This window comes from Schizophyllum commune (genome assembly GCF_000143185.2).
Source record: "Schizophyllum commune H4-8 unplaced genomic scaffold SCHCOscaffold_3, whole genome shotgun sequence".
NCBI classification, from domain to species: domain Eukaryota; kingdom Fungi; phylum Basidiomycota; class Agaricomycetes; order Agaricales; family Schizophyllaceae; genus Schizophyllum; species Schizophyllum commune.
In genome coordinates this window covers 2,306,586-2,320,657 of record NW_026089540.1, presented here as the reverse complement: position 1 = coordinate 2,320,657, position 14,072 = coordinate 2,306,586, and the positions used below count along the sequence as shown (strand labels likewise).

The window sequence follows — 14,072 nt, the reverse complement described above, 5'->3', positions numbered from 1 at the left end:
CGGTCATGGCTAACACGTGCCACCGGCTGCACGCCTGGACCTACAAGCGTGTAGCCGCATCTTGTTTTCACACCATCACGATGCGCGCCGTCGACTCTCTGTTGAACACTACAGCCGCTGCTGCCAACATTGAAGCCCTTCAATCCTCGTATGCCCCAATTGGAGACAGCTCGGCCAATCTCCAGCAGCAGCTTCGTGACCTCAACGATACCAACGACGAGCTCGATGCCGAGATCGCTAAAATGCAGGCTCAGCAGCAAGCCGTTCAGGCTCAGATCCGCATTCATGGAGCGCTTCTCGCGCCCATACGCCGTCTGCCCGACGAGCTTCTCTCGCACATATTCCTTCTCCTACCCCAAGACGGCAGTAGAAGGTACAACTTCGTCCGGGTCTGTCGTCGCTGGTGCACCGTTGCGTTACATACCGCCAAAGTATGGACGCATATCGAGATCTCTTCGCACAGGCTGCCTACCGAAAGCGACCTTCTACGACGACTCGCCATGACAGCCCAAGCTCCCTTACATATTGACTTCCATGACGGCGACCCAGAACCGGACTACGCGCGACTGCTGTCCCTTCTCTATGAACAATCATCGAGATGGGAAACAGCACTGCTCAGGGGAGCCCCACAATCCGTCGTGGCGTGGGACCCCTCACCTTTGCCTATGCTTCGTGCAGTCACTATCGAGGGCCGTAATGACTCCCGTGAGTTGGACGACGAGGAAGAAGAGCAGGCACTCGAGAATCCCGATGAGCACACTGTGGTTTCTCGATACCTGCATCTCTTTCGGGATGCGCCCAACATCGAGAGCGTCTCTATCCAGTGCCTGGAGAAGCCTGCGGCTCTCAGCTTCCCCTCCTCGTGGTCGAAAATCAGGCAACTGGATATCAACTGCACCGACTGCGAGTCTATGGGACGGACGCCGCTCCGAACGTTCCTCCCAGCTCTCTTCTCGTACAGGCATACGCTCGGGTCGTGCAGCCTGTGCGCAAATGACCTGGGACTCAGTCCTGACGCCTTCAGCTCTGGGCCGTTAGTGTTTCCCCGCCTCGTAGAGCTCGTCCTCTGCGGGGCACCGATCCAGCTATGCGTACATATCGTGGCGCCCCGTCTTCAGCGCATTGAAATCGACCTGTCGCTGGAAAACTCGCCAGCACACGAGCTGGCTGGCTTCATTGTACTCCTCGAAAAATCATCCGGTTGCCCGGACCTGCGTTCGGCCACGTTCAAAGCTCTCAACGAGGAACCCGCCGACGTTATCGACTGCCTTTCCAAACTGCCACCATCAGTTGTGACACTCGACTTACTCGACGACCCTCATCAAGAGTGGGCGCCACCCATGCCGCTGGTTACGTTGGAGGTCCTGAAGGCACTCACTCTACGTCGGGGCTGCGAACAACTTCTGCCCCAGTTGACCAGCTTGCGCCTCCGGCCCACAGACGATCTAGTTTCTGATATGTATGACGATGCGGACAGGACACGGAAGGTACTAGAGGCCTTGCGGGACTCGCGCGCGCCGTCCTCGGGCACGAGTGGCGGGGAGGGGCCGTTGGCAGGGCTTCGGTCCCTTGTATATGATGACATTGATAACGTCGAACTCATTCGGGAGGGAAAAATCACCGGGTTGATGCCACGGACTCATGTATGGTGAGGGCAGATGGTGAGGCTTGACCCATCTGTTCTCAAGCGTCAGACTGACGAGGAATTTTAGGCTTGCTATATCGTGTACCAAAGCCGCGTCAGGCGTCGAAGTCTTGGTTACTGTATATCGATGGACAAATGCCTGTCCGATGGCTTCAGCCTCGTACTTCCTCAGTAGTGACAGCGCATGTGATGTTCTGCTCTGAATGCTACGTAGAAAATGCGGTGAAAATTTTCAGTCACTGCACTGTGCGACGGCCGACGAGAGGATTGAACGACGGCGGAGGACTTGTGAGGTCGGCAAATGCCGAATGCATTGATTTTGAGGTTAGACAGCGCGGCAGACCTTGCCTCTTGCTTCCATCTGCATACGAACACTGCTTCACCTAGAGACACCCCGCGCCTTCATTACACGCAACCTCTCTCCCATAGGTCATTCTCACTATGCCTATCAAAACCATCACCCCAAAAGCGCACTTCGTCGCGAAAACCACCGTCGTCAGCCCTCCCGCGGTCGAGCCGGCGCTTCTGCCAACCTCGACTACTGCGACACCATTTCCTGCTTCGCGAAAGGTTTTTGTCAATATCGCGTACTCGGAGCATATTCCTGCGCCTCCGAATGATGTACCGCTGAACCATCCCGCGTGGAATTTGCCGCTCATCGTTTCTGAGCCGCGGTTGGATAAGGATAAAGGTGAGAGTATATCTAGGCACTGGAGGAGTCTCATGAGGATGTCGCGGATATGTTGAAATCTTGTGTGCTGACATATCATATAGCTGGGAAGGACTCTACGGTGGTCGACGCCATCTTCAGTAACACCGTCAAGACGCGCGTCCTGACAGACCCCGAGTTCAAGCTCGCTGTCATCGGTAAGTACCTTCTCTCTACATCCCTCTGCATATGTACCAATTACTCGTTGCAGAAACGGTCCTACAGCACCTCGAATCTCTGCCTAAGCATCGCGGCCTCATCCTCAGCAGGCAGATCTCGCAGCCTAACATCGCGTCGAAGGGCAAGCTCGAGCCGCGCAAGGTCAATGTGCCGGATCCTACCCCCAAGGCCTCGCCTTCGAAGAGCGAGATCGTGACGTCTGCGAACGCTGCCAGTTCGACGGCGCCGAAGTCGATCCTGAAGAATAGCGCTGCGCCTTTGCAAAACAGCGCAGCGTCATCGAAGCCCTTGATCGAGGAGATCTCGTCTTCCGAGGCGCCTGCGTCCAAGGAGGATGTTCCAGCGGCCGCCTTGCAAAAGCTGACGTACACGTACCACCGCGCGCTCACGGACGAGAAGGTGCAGAATATCGTGACAATCCGGCTGCCGCAAGGCGTTTTGGTGAGCTTTATCCCTCCCTCCATCCACCCCTTGCCACCCGCTGTATCACCATCTCTCCTGCATCTCCAGCGACTGACACCATCCCTTCCGCTAACACCACCCTCCAGACGAACGAAACCCTCAAGCACACCACGCTCGACGTCGAGCCGCACCGTATCATCTTCGCGCTCCCGGGATGCCAGACGCTGGACATTACCATCCCGATGAGCAGCGGCAAGGCACCTGCGAAGGACCCAATCGCGATGCAGCTTGCGCGGGCTGCGCCGATTGACATCCAGGCGGTGCGCGCGGAGTGGAGGGTGAGGGATGGGGTGGTGAGGGTGATTTTCTGATCGGTAGTGGGGTAGCGGAATGGTCTTTGTGTAATATTCGCTTGCGTTAGGTGCGACAAGGACTTCACGTCCTGCTCATACCTAGCTCACGATACCTTCATGGGTTCAATTCGAGCACAAATCAAGGTCGTTGACTTTGTCCGTGAAATGTCTGCGAAGCCTGTGACTACATAGTAGCAGGTGCAAGCGTGGCAAAGTCAGCTTATCTCCAGATAGGAACCATGAATTGCTTGAATGCAGTCACGGACACGACACATACCAAATGCGCCCAGGAGAACAAAGGGTCAGCCAAGACCATTCAGCGTGTCGACCGGCGGAGACAAGGGCGTCACAAACACAATCATGAGCGCCACATCCGGAAATTGCCGAATTGGCACTATATATTGACCGACGTCGACGGGTCTTCTTGGTCTTGACCTCCATTCCCAGCGCGACACGGAACCGCACCTCAGATCGTCTTCCTTTTACCATCTCCTCGAAGCTTCGTTTCTGCCACTCGACAGGACCGAATTCCGGATCGACAGACTATCACCAGACGCCACTCAGCAGTAGACGGCCGCGCTCGCCTTCTGGCTCCCAACGTTCAACCCTCATAAATGTCCACACTTCCCTGGAAAATGTCAGAGGCTTGGTGGAATCTTGACGTTCGCTCCCCGACTGAAGTTTCCATCTCAATCAAACCTACGCAGCCGGAACGCCGCGACCACTATCCTTCCTCCAAGGACCTTGCTGGCGTGTCGAAAGTGGAAGTACGTTGGTTCGAGCTCAGGGAAGGGATGCCGCCGACCCTTGCTCTCCGAACTGATTGGGTTCTCACACACTTGGAAATCGAGCTCAACGACTACAGCTCCCATGATAAACATCCGCCACTTTCCGCCGTCCTGGGCGCTATCATGTTCTGCAAGGATACGCTACGTGTCTGCATCGTCGATGCCGCCATCGCTTCTATCGATCCCGCGACGCTCGCCCGGCCGGCTGTCGCTTTCCCGGCTCTCGAGTCCCTCACCCTGCACGACGAAGGGGCCTGCCTAGCGCTCCTCATCTCCGCACCCAACCTGCAATACCTTTTCATCGAGGGCAACCCGACTTGCGATGGTGGGGCAGGGATTCGATACATTTCGGAGGAGCAGGCGCTCTTCCGACTCAAGACGCTGCTGGACCGGTCGGGCGACTGCCCGCGCCTGCGCTCCCTCGTCTTGTTCAACAGCGATCTCGACAAGGGCGATCTAGTGGCGCTGCTTCGCCGCTTGCCCTCCCTGACCGAGCTCGATCTCATCGAAATCTGGGATGCTGAGGCCACCCCAGCTATCTTCGACGCGCTCACGCGCAAGCCCGAGGATCCGGCTTCTCTGATGTTTTTGCCGGCCTTGACCAGCCTGACGATATGCGACGGGGCCGACGGAGGGTCTACTCGGCATTCGGTCTGGTCGTGGTACAAGCTCGTCGTGAGATCGAGGCTGATTCCAATGACGATCGATGGCACGCAGCTCGCGTGCCTTCAGGAATGCCATACGGTTAGCGAACATTCCTTGGGTCCCGGGGTCAGAGGTGGCGAGGGCGACATAACGTTGGAGCATCTGGACGAGATCATGTCAGAGGACGGTTCGGATGTGGACAGCTGGGATATGTCTTCAGTCGAGTCCAATGACGAAGCTGAAGCATGAGCGCACTGCTGTGTATGTTTGTAGGGAAGCAATAGAATATTACGCACTTCAAATGCACGTATCCTGGACGAGACAAATGTGGATGGCGCTTGCTTACTCGGAGACGAAATAGGATACCAGGTAGGACGTTTTTTCTTCGTGTTACGATACATCCAAGGTCTTGAGTAGCAGCTTGACCCCTGCTTCTGACATACCGCCGCCGTCCGGATCAACCATCTCGATACACCTCTTCATTGCGATAACCTGTTTCGGGTTTGGCGCGTTTATCCAGACGCGACCGTTCATGCCCACCGCCGCTTCCAACGGGAACATGGAGCCCAGCAACGGAAGCAGGAAGTGATCTGGAGAGAGGAGTCTGCAGAACCGTCAGCACCAATGGAAGTGGTACGTATCGGAAATGAGCCTGATCAACAGCAGGAGCGGTCACGACGAAGGAAGTCAACACTTACTGTCGACACATCAGCAAGCTGCAGTGCACAAGGAAGCCACCCTTGAGCTCCCCGAAGCCTTCTGCTTTGCGTGTTTGCGCATCAAAGCATTCCAGCTCGGGATCCATGTCGCGATGCGCGAGGGAAACTCGTGCGTAGACGAGAGAGCCGACCTAGATTGGGTTGGATCAGTCGTCAACAAAGATCAGAGGGTCGCAAAGAAAAGAAGTTGCATACCTTCAGTTGTGGTCTATTGCGTTTTGTCGCGCCTTCGAATGCCAGACCATCCAAATTTGCGTTGTGCGCGGCGCCTATGTCGACGCGGAATGCTTCGCCAACACGAAGAGTGACTACTCCTAGTACAGACTCCTGCGCCGCTGGGACATACTATGAAGGCAAACATTAACATTTTCTCACATGGAGGCCGCATGACACCCACTCTCCGCGAATTAGCATCCACCCACCAGCGTGCATTGTTGGGCGAGTGATGTACTGTGCCGGCCTTCGTAGCCACGATCTTTCCAGAGCCTTCCTCTTGTCGTAGCCCAGGGCCTAGTTTCAAGTTGACGTGCTGCGCGGGGACTTGCTCGCCAGGAAGTACAGCAGCCATAGTGTGATGAGAGAACAATGCAAAAACAAGGCAGACCAAAAACGGAAGAAGCACTGACGGGCCGGCGATGCCGTGTTTTGTGGCGTGAGCCATCGCGGGACGGGCGCTTGTTCCCCGCCATCTCCAGAATCCAGGTGTTCTTCAATCAGTGTATCTGCGCTCCACGACGACTTCTCCTCTCCCATATACCCTTCAATTATCCAACCAATGCAAGACCAACACCCTCAACCGCAACTCCATACGCAGCTCACGCATGACTTCCCCGAGCTTGCGCACCTATCGTGAGCGGCGCCGTCCGTTTACGCCTTCCTTGTGTTGACGGTGCCCAGACGCGAGGACCTCGAGGACATGCTCGCCGATCCCAACTACTTTGACGCCATACTGCATACCTTGCCTCGCGTGCGGGCACTGTTAGATCAACAGGCAGCGATGAGCGCAGAGGTGGAGGCACTAGCGCGTATGTGGGTATCCCCCTTGTACATCGACGAGACTGACAGCAAGATATACAGAGGCTAATACCGCTCAACAAGAACCTCTGTACCAGCTGCGGTCAGAAACACAGGAGTCTTTCAGCCAGGCGAAGGCACTGGAGGCGCGATGGAAGGAGCTCGAGAAAGAGCAACGAGACGTATATCAGGTGCGTCCCCTCCCATCCTCTGTCGTGATCTTCCTCTTTGAACTATCTACGCAGCGCTTCACCCCTCAATTCCTCCTCATGCGCCTCCGCCACGCCACCACCGCACAAGACGACCTCTCAGAAACTCTCGCCAATACCTTCGTCTCTTCCTCAGCACCTACATCATCCACAGCCGCAGAGCCGCATAGCGGCACAAATACCCCTGTTGGCACACTTGCGGGCAAAGACATCGACGACTTTGTGCGCGAGTACAGGGAGCTGCGGAAGGTGTACCACAAGCGCATGATCTGGGGCGAGAAATGGGGGAATGGTGATGTTGAGTGGAGGGACGATTGAGAGCGCACGTAGTTTGCACCATGATGGAAGGACTTGGATGACTTAGCACGAAGACAATTGAAGAAGGTCCATGATGTATGTATCGATAGCACCCAATGGGACGGATTACGGAACATGAAGCTACTACTACAAGACGAGGCGCGACGCCGCGTGGACTATGCGAAGTACATAAGGTCATTCTTCTTCTTGCTTTGTACTGAAAAAGCACGTCAGCCCATTTTCCTCTGGCGCAAATGGAGAGCATACCTTCTGCAATACCACTCAAGAAGTGCTCGTGGCCGAGCTGCGTCGCGCCCTCCCTCAAGGCGATCATGCCGGCCTCAACGCAGACCGCCTTCAGCTGCGCACCGTTGAACTCGTCCGTACTGCGAGCAAGCTCCTCGTAGTTGACGTCGTCGCTGACAGACATCTTGCGGGAGTGAATCTCGAGGATACGGCTGCGCGCGGTCTCGTTGGGCAAGGGGAACTCGATCTTACGGTCCAAACGACCGGAACGAAGCAGGGCGGGGTCGAGGATATCGATACGATTAGTGGCAGCGATGACCTAGAAACTAGTGTAAGCCGACCAATTACTTCGCTGACGAACGACGGACATACCTTGATGCGCTCGTCGCTGCTGAAGCCGTCCAGCTGGTTGAGCAACTCCAACATGGTCCGCTGCACTTCACGGTCACCGCTCTTCTCGGAGTCGAACCGCTTCGTGCCAATAGCATCCAACTCATCAATGAAGATGATTGCTGGCGCTTTCTCCTTCGCCAGAGCAAAGGCGTCGCGCACGAGCTTCGCGCCGTCACCAATAAACATCTGCACCAAGGAGGGACCAGCGAGCTTCAAGTAGCATGCCTGCGTTTGTGCCGCGCACGCCCTCGCAAGCAGTGTCTTCCCCGTACCCGGTGGGCCGTACATCAACGCGCCCTTCGGCGGCTTGATGCCCAGGGTCTTGAAGCGGTCCGCCTCCTTCATCGGGAGCACGATCGCCTCGACGAGCTCCTCGATCTGCTTCTCGAGGCCACCAATGTCGGTGTACTGCTCGGTCGGGCGCTCGTCGACCTCCATCGCCTTCACGCGGGAGTCAAATTCAGCGGGGAGGGTGTCGAGGATGAGGTAGGAGTCCTTGTTCACGCCAACGAGGTCGGAGGGCTGGAGCTTCTCGTGCGGAACGAGGCCAATCATGGGGAGGAAGACCGTTTGACGCGTCGAGGTCTTGATGACCGCACATTTGCCCTTGCGCATGGACTCCTGATCCTGGTTCGCGCCGTCCTCATTGCCATCCGGGTCCATGTCGAGGATCTGGGGTGTACCGCGTAAGCACTTGGCGCCTGTGATCCTAGCTTCGGGCGACGCACCTCGACGACATTGCCGACAAGATATGGCAGGACTTTGTTCTGCTTGATCTTCTCGCCATTGTCACGGATCTTCTCCTTCATCATGCTCTGTTCGTGCTGTAGCCGCAAAGTCTCCGAGCGCATAACCTGGCATATTGATGAGTACTTCTCGCTCTTATGCGTCGCGTCCGAGTACGCACCTTGATATCATTGTCTATTAACCGTGTTCTAGAGATGATCTCGTCCGTGCTCAGGCTCAAGATGTCTTCTGGGATGTCATCCCACATCTCCTCTGCTGGCGGAGCGTCCGGGGTCGTGTCCATCGCGGCAGCGCCATCCTGAGCGGCGGCTGGGGTGCTACTCGACTGCTCTGGCTTCTTCTCGGGGTTGCCAGACGGATTCGGAGGATCGTTGGGCGGTTGTGCAGAGGACATGGTGGCGAGGACGAGGGAGAGGTGATTGATGCGCGAGCTCGACGCGACTGGGTGACGCGTTCAGCGAAGGGCGTTAGTCATCACCCATCAATTCCTGCACGTGGGTGGACCTACAAGACCTCCTTGAGCTCAACGACCGCAGCCTCCCTCCGGCCAAGCAGCATTGTGAGTCTATCCTCTATACATGAATCGCCCAGTATTACAGCTTCCGATGTGTCCATTTATTAGTAGTCCCGCGCACGAATACAGAAGTACGACACAGCAATGACGAAGTTACAGAAGCGAATAAAAAGGGAGAAAGAAAGTGGGCGGTATGCAGTGGCAAGGCGGAGAAAGATACACACACTAGACAATACGAACAAAAGTGAAGCACAACCGAGCCACAGAGAGGAGAGGAGGACCAATGTTGATAATGCATGGGAAAAGAAGAGGAGCAATGCATGGGAGAGGCTCGCTGCGATGGCGCGAGTTGTAGACCGCGAGGCGACGGTCCGAGGTATGTAGGAGTGAATGTGCGAGGAGCAGTATAGAAACATGAAGTGCCGCAAGTCCCAGAATATACAATGCCAGACAGATGAGAACAATGGGTAGATTAAATGGGTTGCGGCTGCGCGGACTGCGAGCGAGATGTCCAAGGGAACAGCTGCTTCACCTCGGTCGAGGGTGTCGGTGGCGGAGGATCGGCGGACCGCTTCGGCTCGACCATAAGACTGCATTCCTTGTCAGAGAAGAGCAATCACAGCGACTTCGGAAACGCACCTTCGCCGGTACAGGTCTTGCAAGTCACCGTTCCTCCGCGACTTTTGGAATACAAAGTTGAGGTACTCGTGCACCTCAGGGATCTCCTTGAGGTTGTACGGAACCTGGAATCGTTGCATGTCTGAGAGCAAACCCGTTAGTCGGAGTGTTGGAAGTCGAGCACCATCCATACCTTGCACGATCCTCGCCAGCTTGTGATACTTGTTGAAGTTGATGAGCTGCTTGGACTGGTTCGTTGGTGAAGCCCGATGGGAAGGGTTACCCTCTCGGCAGAAGGTGACGTCCGTCAAGTACAAGCCTGCACATCGTCAGCATGAGCTCCTGAGAGAACAACAAATGGGCTCACCTAGGAACGGCACGGCGGGCGGCGCAGTATTTCTGAGTCTGGCGCGGTATTCGCGGTAATTGCGAGAGTGGTCGGCCAGCTTGCGCATGGCCTCAAGCTGCACCTTGTTCTTCTGCGGTAAACCCTACCGGCAATGTGTTAGCGTATGCTTCGCCTCAGATGCGCGCTACTCACATTCCAGGTCTGGTGCAACCGAGCGATCGTCGACGAATCAAGCGCGGCCAGTACCGACCGCGAGGTGCTGAAGTTGTTCAACGCCGTACAGCGCTACAGAGAACGTCAGCCCCATCCTGTAATACACAACAAACAAACCACTCACATCCGCCAACTTGATGAAAAACTTCACCAACGCCGTCCGCTTCTTCGCATCCGCCTCATTCAAAATACTCTCCGCCACCCACCCCGTTATCACCGTACTCAAGCTCGACATCGCCTTCACATTCACCGGCTTCGCATCCGCCTGCCCCGTCTCCAGCACCTCCTCCGGCTGGATCGCGCAGTACAGGTTGCACTCCATGATCGTCATCTGCCGCGCCAGCTCCAGCGCGTCAAAGTCCGTTATGGAGATCGACGCGAAGTTGCGCGCGCGCAGCGCCGCCAGCAGCGTCTTCGTCATCGTCGGCCGCGGTATCTCCGACGGCTGCACGACGAGCGGCGTGGGCGGGTTGATCGACATGCCCGGGTCGCGGCTGCGGTCGCCCTTGGGGCTCACGCCGAGGTCCATCGAGCGCCGGCGCATGTCGAGCAGGTCGAGGATGCGCGCCGCAGGGCCGGGGAACATGACGGCGAGCGCGTTCTGCGTGAAGGCGGCGAGGTCGTTGAGGACGGCGTCGTCGACGCCGGAGCGCCAGTACGTCTCCGCCCAGCTCTTGATGAAGTTCGAAACGCGCAGACGGACAGGAATGCCTTTGCGCTGCTGCCAGACCTGGATGCCCTCGTGCGAGACACCTCTCGGCGGCACCACATTGTATCGCGCGATGAGCGCCTGCAAAAGCTCGGCAGGCGACGAGAACAAACGGAAGGTCATGAAGAACACCGCCGCAAAAGCCGGGTCGACGATGCTGTCGTGCGGCGTCATCTTCTCCACGAGCACATCGAGCGTCGCGCCCACAAGATGGCCGTCCGTGTTGTACGCCACCGCATCGACGTCGTAGTCGTGCGACAGCATATACGCCATCGGGTCCGCCGGCAGCTCCGGTATCGAGTCCAGGTTCGACAGGTTGCCATTGATCAACTTGTCCTCCATATCCTTCCCGCTGCGTATGCTTCCCTCCCACGTCGTCCCCGTCTCCGTCCGCGCCAGCGATGGTGCAAACGACGCAGCCAGAGACGGCGCGAACGACGTCGCCATCGAGCTCGGTGACGGCAGATCGGGCTCGATATGGCGCTCCGCCACCGCGAGGCGTGCCAGTTGCGCGCCTGGCTTGGCCTTGACCTCTTCGGGCGACGTCAAGCTCGTCTCCTGTGATGTTGCTGCAGTGGACCTACTAGATGCGCTCGCGCTCTCCGACCCCGACGATACCTGCCGCAGGCGCAGCGGCGACGGCGTCTGCGCCTGGATCGTCAAATCCTCGTCGTCCTCCCTCCCGTTCGCGAGCATCGCAAGCGCGCTCGAGCTCGAGGACTTCGCTAGCTTGGGCCGCGTCTCCCGCACGGGCGTGATCGCGTCTTGCTGGGTCTGCTCCTGATCCTCTTCGTCTTGCAAGGTCGGCGCTTGAGGCGGCGGGAAGACGACCGGCCGGTTGTCCGTAGTCCGCGTCAAGCACATCTTGATCGACGCCGCGCAATCCGAGCCCGCCTTCAACGCAGCTGTAGCCGCATACAGCATGTTCTCCTTCTCCGCGTCCTCGGAGACCATTGGCGACGGCTCGACCATGAGCGCGCGTACTGCTTCAGCGAGTGCGCTAGTCACTTCAAAGAGGCCATCCTTCGCTTCGCTGAGGTTGAGCAGGCGGCTTTCCGGGATACCTGGGTGCTGCATGACGGCCTCCACAATCGTGAGCAGCTTGCACGACCTCTCGACGATCTCGCGGACGAGGTCGTACATGTGGCCGGTACTGGATGCGTGCGAGGAGCGGGTGTACATGTGCGCATACCCAATGAGGGCGGCGATGGTCGACAGGTACTCGTCGTGGGTAAGACGGAGGATGTCCAGCACTTGCACGATAGATGCTGGCCCGGTGGGGAACACTGCTCTAGAGGAAGGTACGGGGCTGGAGGAAGCGGCAGAAGAGGAGAAAGACGACGAAGAGCTGTTGCTGCTGACGGACGTTGCATGCCTATGCCTGGCCTCCTGCAGCGTCCGCGCCCAGGGGTTGACGGGCTCGCCGTTTTGCACGGTGATCGAGCGCTGCTGCATTTGCATCGCCTCTGAAGCGCCAGGTAATGGCGGCTCTGGTGCTCGTGGTACACGCACCGCCCGAATATCGCCAGTACTTCGAGCACGAGCAGCCTGCTTCATCGGCGTAGGATTGGCATCCCGCGACCGAGAGTGGTAGTGTCGCCTCGGCGTCTCGACCGCCGACCCACTTCGCGCATGACCGTACTGCGATGGGCTGTTGTCCGCCGACGAGGGCGCGCCGCGCAGCTTGCGAACGCCGCCGACATTCGGTGAGCCTGCTGCGGGATCGGCCCGCCCGGGAAGATCGACGCCGATATGCACAACAATGGAAAGGTATCTTCGCATGTGCGCGAAGACCTGCCCGCTTAGCCGCATCATCTCGTCTATCTGGTCGTCGCGCGTGTTCTCGTCGATCTCGGGGTCCGATGCCTGCTTCGCCTTCGCGACGAGGGATGCCAGAACGGCCAGTATTCGCCGTCGCTCGCCTGCCAGGACGGGAAAGTCCTGCAAGAGGGGCGATTCCCGCTGCAGTGTTCCAGTGGAAGATAGGATGGATCGTACGCATGAGATGATGCATGCGGTCGAGGGCTGGAAGTGTGCTATGCGGTTGGCCCGCACAGCATTCTGGAGAAGCGTCAGGCCGTTGAGTAGCGGGATCATGATAGGCGGGCAGTATGCGTCGTTCTCGCTGTGTCCCATAGGATTAGATAGTGATGACTCGTAGGGATCGCCAGACGAGACGGACATCCAGGAAGTAACGGAGGCGGTTGATTTCTTGTGCGAATGCATGGCGCGCTACAAATTGGTTAGGCACGGCGTATGGAAGTGAATGCGCAGCTTACTACCGGACTAACGGGAACATCCTCCTCCACCAGTGATGCGGGTTTAGCGTCCACGTAGTTGCTAGGAAACCAACCTCTGCGCCCATCGAGCTCGCCGTCCCACCAGCCGCTGGTATCCCGGTTGAAGACACGTATCACCTGTCCTGCTCGGAACGAGAGACAAGTCGCGCTCGAGGTCTGCGGAACATAGTCGTGCAGCGCCAGAACGTAGTCATCAGGTCGTATCGTCTCGTCGAGTGAACTCTTCGCAGAGTCGGTCTGCGCAGGTTTCGGCTTGTTGTGGCCATTGTGCGAGATGAGGGATGAGGTAGACGCGTTTGACGAGGGTGCGGGGGAGATGATGTCAAGAGAGGAGGAGGATGCGTTGGATAGACTTCGGGAGCGAAAGTGGTTGACCGAAAGCGTAGACGAGGACGGACCGTAGAACGGACGTTGTGGTGCCGAGGAGGGACCAGCAACGACGTTGGTAGGCGCCGTGTCGATGTGCAGTCGTGGGGCGGTCATATAACCAAGATGGCAATAAATCGAGGAGATGGGGAATATGGATAGGCACTAGACGGCGCGTATGTGTAGAGGTTGATGAAGCGGCTGCGCGATCGCGGTCAGAAAGCGCGGGAAGCAAGATGGGCGAGCACTCACCCGTATGGGGAACCAGCGTATGATACACCCAGCAAGAGCGGGACGGTCGTCTAGTGTATGGAGTGTGAGAGGGGACTTGGGTGCGGAACCGGCGTGGAAACGATCGTGTGTCCTGTGCGACGCGCTGGCGATGGGGAGAGCAATGGCCAGTAGATGGTTGCGCGTCCAGATCGTTACTGTCTGCGATGCGAGGTCGCTGTGCGCGGGACGTGCTGAGCATACACGAGGGTGGCGTGCCGTGTTCGCGGGTATCGCGCGTCGTGAGGGAGATGGAACGAGGTGAGGCGGTTGTGAGCGCGGGGAGCGTCAGCGCGGGTATCGCAGCGTCGTCCAGGCTCAGCAACGGCGAGCACGGCCGGACGTCCAGCAGGATGTCGGTGGCAAGCGCGTCAACCGGCGAGCGC

At 57.7% G+C, this 14,072-nt stretch overlaps 7 protein-coding genes across 7 annotated transcripts; 4 read left to right on the top strand and 3 right to left on the bottom strand.

The window, feature by feature from the left end:
- Positions 1-80: 80 nt before the first annotated feature.
- On the top strand, positions 81-1,886 carry SCHCODRAFT_02569818 (uncharacterized protein; the record flags this gene model as incomplete). Its single annotated transcript, XM_003034471.3, has 2 exons — positions 81-1,661; positions 1,713-1,886. One exon carries the CDS (start codon positions 81-83, stop codon positions 1,650-1,652), a length of 1,572 nt encoding a protein of 523 aa, XP_003034517.1. The 3' UTR covers positions 1,653-1,661; positions 1,713-1,886.
- A 120-nt stretch (positions 1,887-2,006) lies between these two features.
- On the top strand, positions 2,007-3,455 carry SCHCODRAFT_02615839 (uncharacterized protein). Its single transcript, XM_003034470.2, has 4 exons — positions 2,007-2,336; positions 2,420-2,512; positions 2,566-2,975; positions 3,083-3,455. Exons 1-4 carry the CDS (start codon positions 2,087-2,089, stop codon positions 3,305-3,307), a joined length of 978 nt encoding a protein of 325 aa, XP_003034516.1. The 5' UTR covers positions 2,007-2,086; the 3' UTR covers positions 3,308-3,455.
- Positions 3,456-3,736: 281 nt separating this feature from the next.
- SCHCODRAFT_02615834 (uncharacterized protein) lies at positions 3,737-5,056 on the top strand. The gene has a single exon (XM_003034469.3). The coding sequence runs from the start codon at positions 3,925-3,927 to the stop codon at positions 4,969-4,971; it is 1,047 nt and encodes a 348-aa protein (XP_003034515.2). The 5' UTR covers positions 3,737-3,924; the 3' UTR covers positions 4,972-5,056.
- On the bottom strand, positions 4,643-6,020 carry SCHCODRAFT_02615832 (uncharacterized protein). Its single transcript, XM_003033885.2, has 5 exons — positions 5,839-6,020; positions 5,637-5,786; positions 5,421-5,572; positions 5,019-5,326; positions 4,643-4,884 (listed from the first exon to the last, which is right to left on the bottom strand). The coding sequence occupies exons 1-4, from the start codon at positions 6,007-6,009 to the stop codon at positions 5,113-5,115; spliced, it is 687 nt and encodes a 228-aa protein (XP_003033931.2). The 5' UTR covers positions 6,010-6,020; the 3' UTR covers positions 4,643-4,884; positions 5,019-5,112.
- A 337-nt stretch (positions 6,021-6,357) lies between these two features.
- On the top strand, positions 6,358-6,982 carry SCHCODRAFT_01170835 (uncharacterized protein; the record flags this gene model as incomplete). Its single annotated transcript, XM_003034468.2, has 3 exons — positions 6,358-6,474; positions 6,521-6,646; positions 6,701-6,982. The coding sequence occupies 3 exons, from the start codon at positions 6,358-6,360 to the stop codon at positions 6,980-6,982; spliced, it is 525 nt and encodes a 174-aa protein (XP_003034514.2).
- SCHCODRAFT_02615827 (26S proteasome subunit P45) lies at positions 6,909-8,680 on the bottom strand. Its single transcript, XM_003033884.2, has 5 exons — positions 8,508-8,680; positions 8,329-8,454; positions 7,580-8,272; positions 7,229-7,526; positions 6,909-7,178 (listed from the first exon to the last, which is right to left on the bottom strand). The coding sequence occupies exons 1-5, from the start codon at positions 8,628-8,630 to the stop codon at positions 7,138-7,140; spliced, it is 1,281 nt and encodes a 426-aa protein (XP_003033930.1). The 5' UTR covers positions 8,631-8,680; the 3' UTR covers positions 6,909-7,137.
- A 165-nt stretch (positions 8,681-8,845) lies between these two features.
- SCHCODRAFT_02533198 (ras GEF) lies at positions 8,846-13,888 on the bottom strand (the record flags this gene model as incomplete). Its single annotated transcript, XM_050343561.1, has 8 exons — positions 8,846-9,451; positions 9,501-9,621; positions 9,673-9,798; positions 9,847-9,970; positions 10,021-10,113; positions 10,166-12,982; positions 13,042-13,272; positions 13,445-13,888. The coding sequence occupies 8 exons, from the start codon at positions 13,886-13,888 to the stop codon at positions 9,334-9,336; spliced, it is 4,074 nt and encodes a 1,357-aa protein (XP_050201763.1). The 3' UTR covers positions 8,846-9,333.
- Between the last annotated feature and the right edge of the window lie 184 nt (positions 13,889-14,072).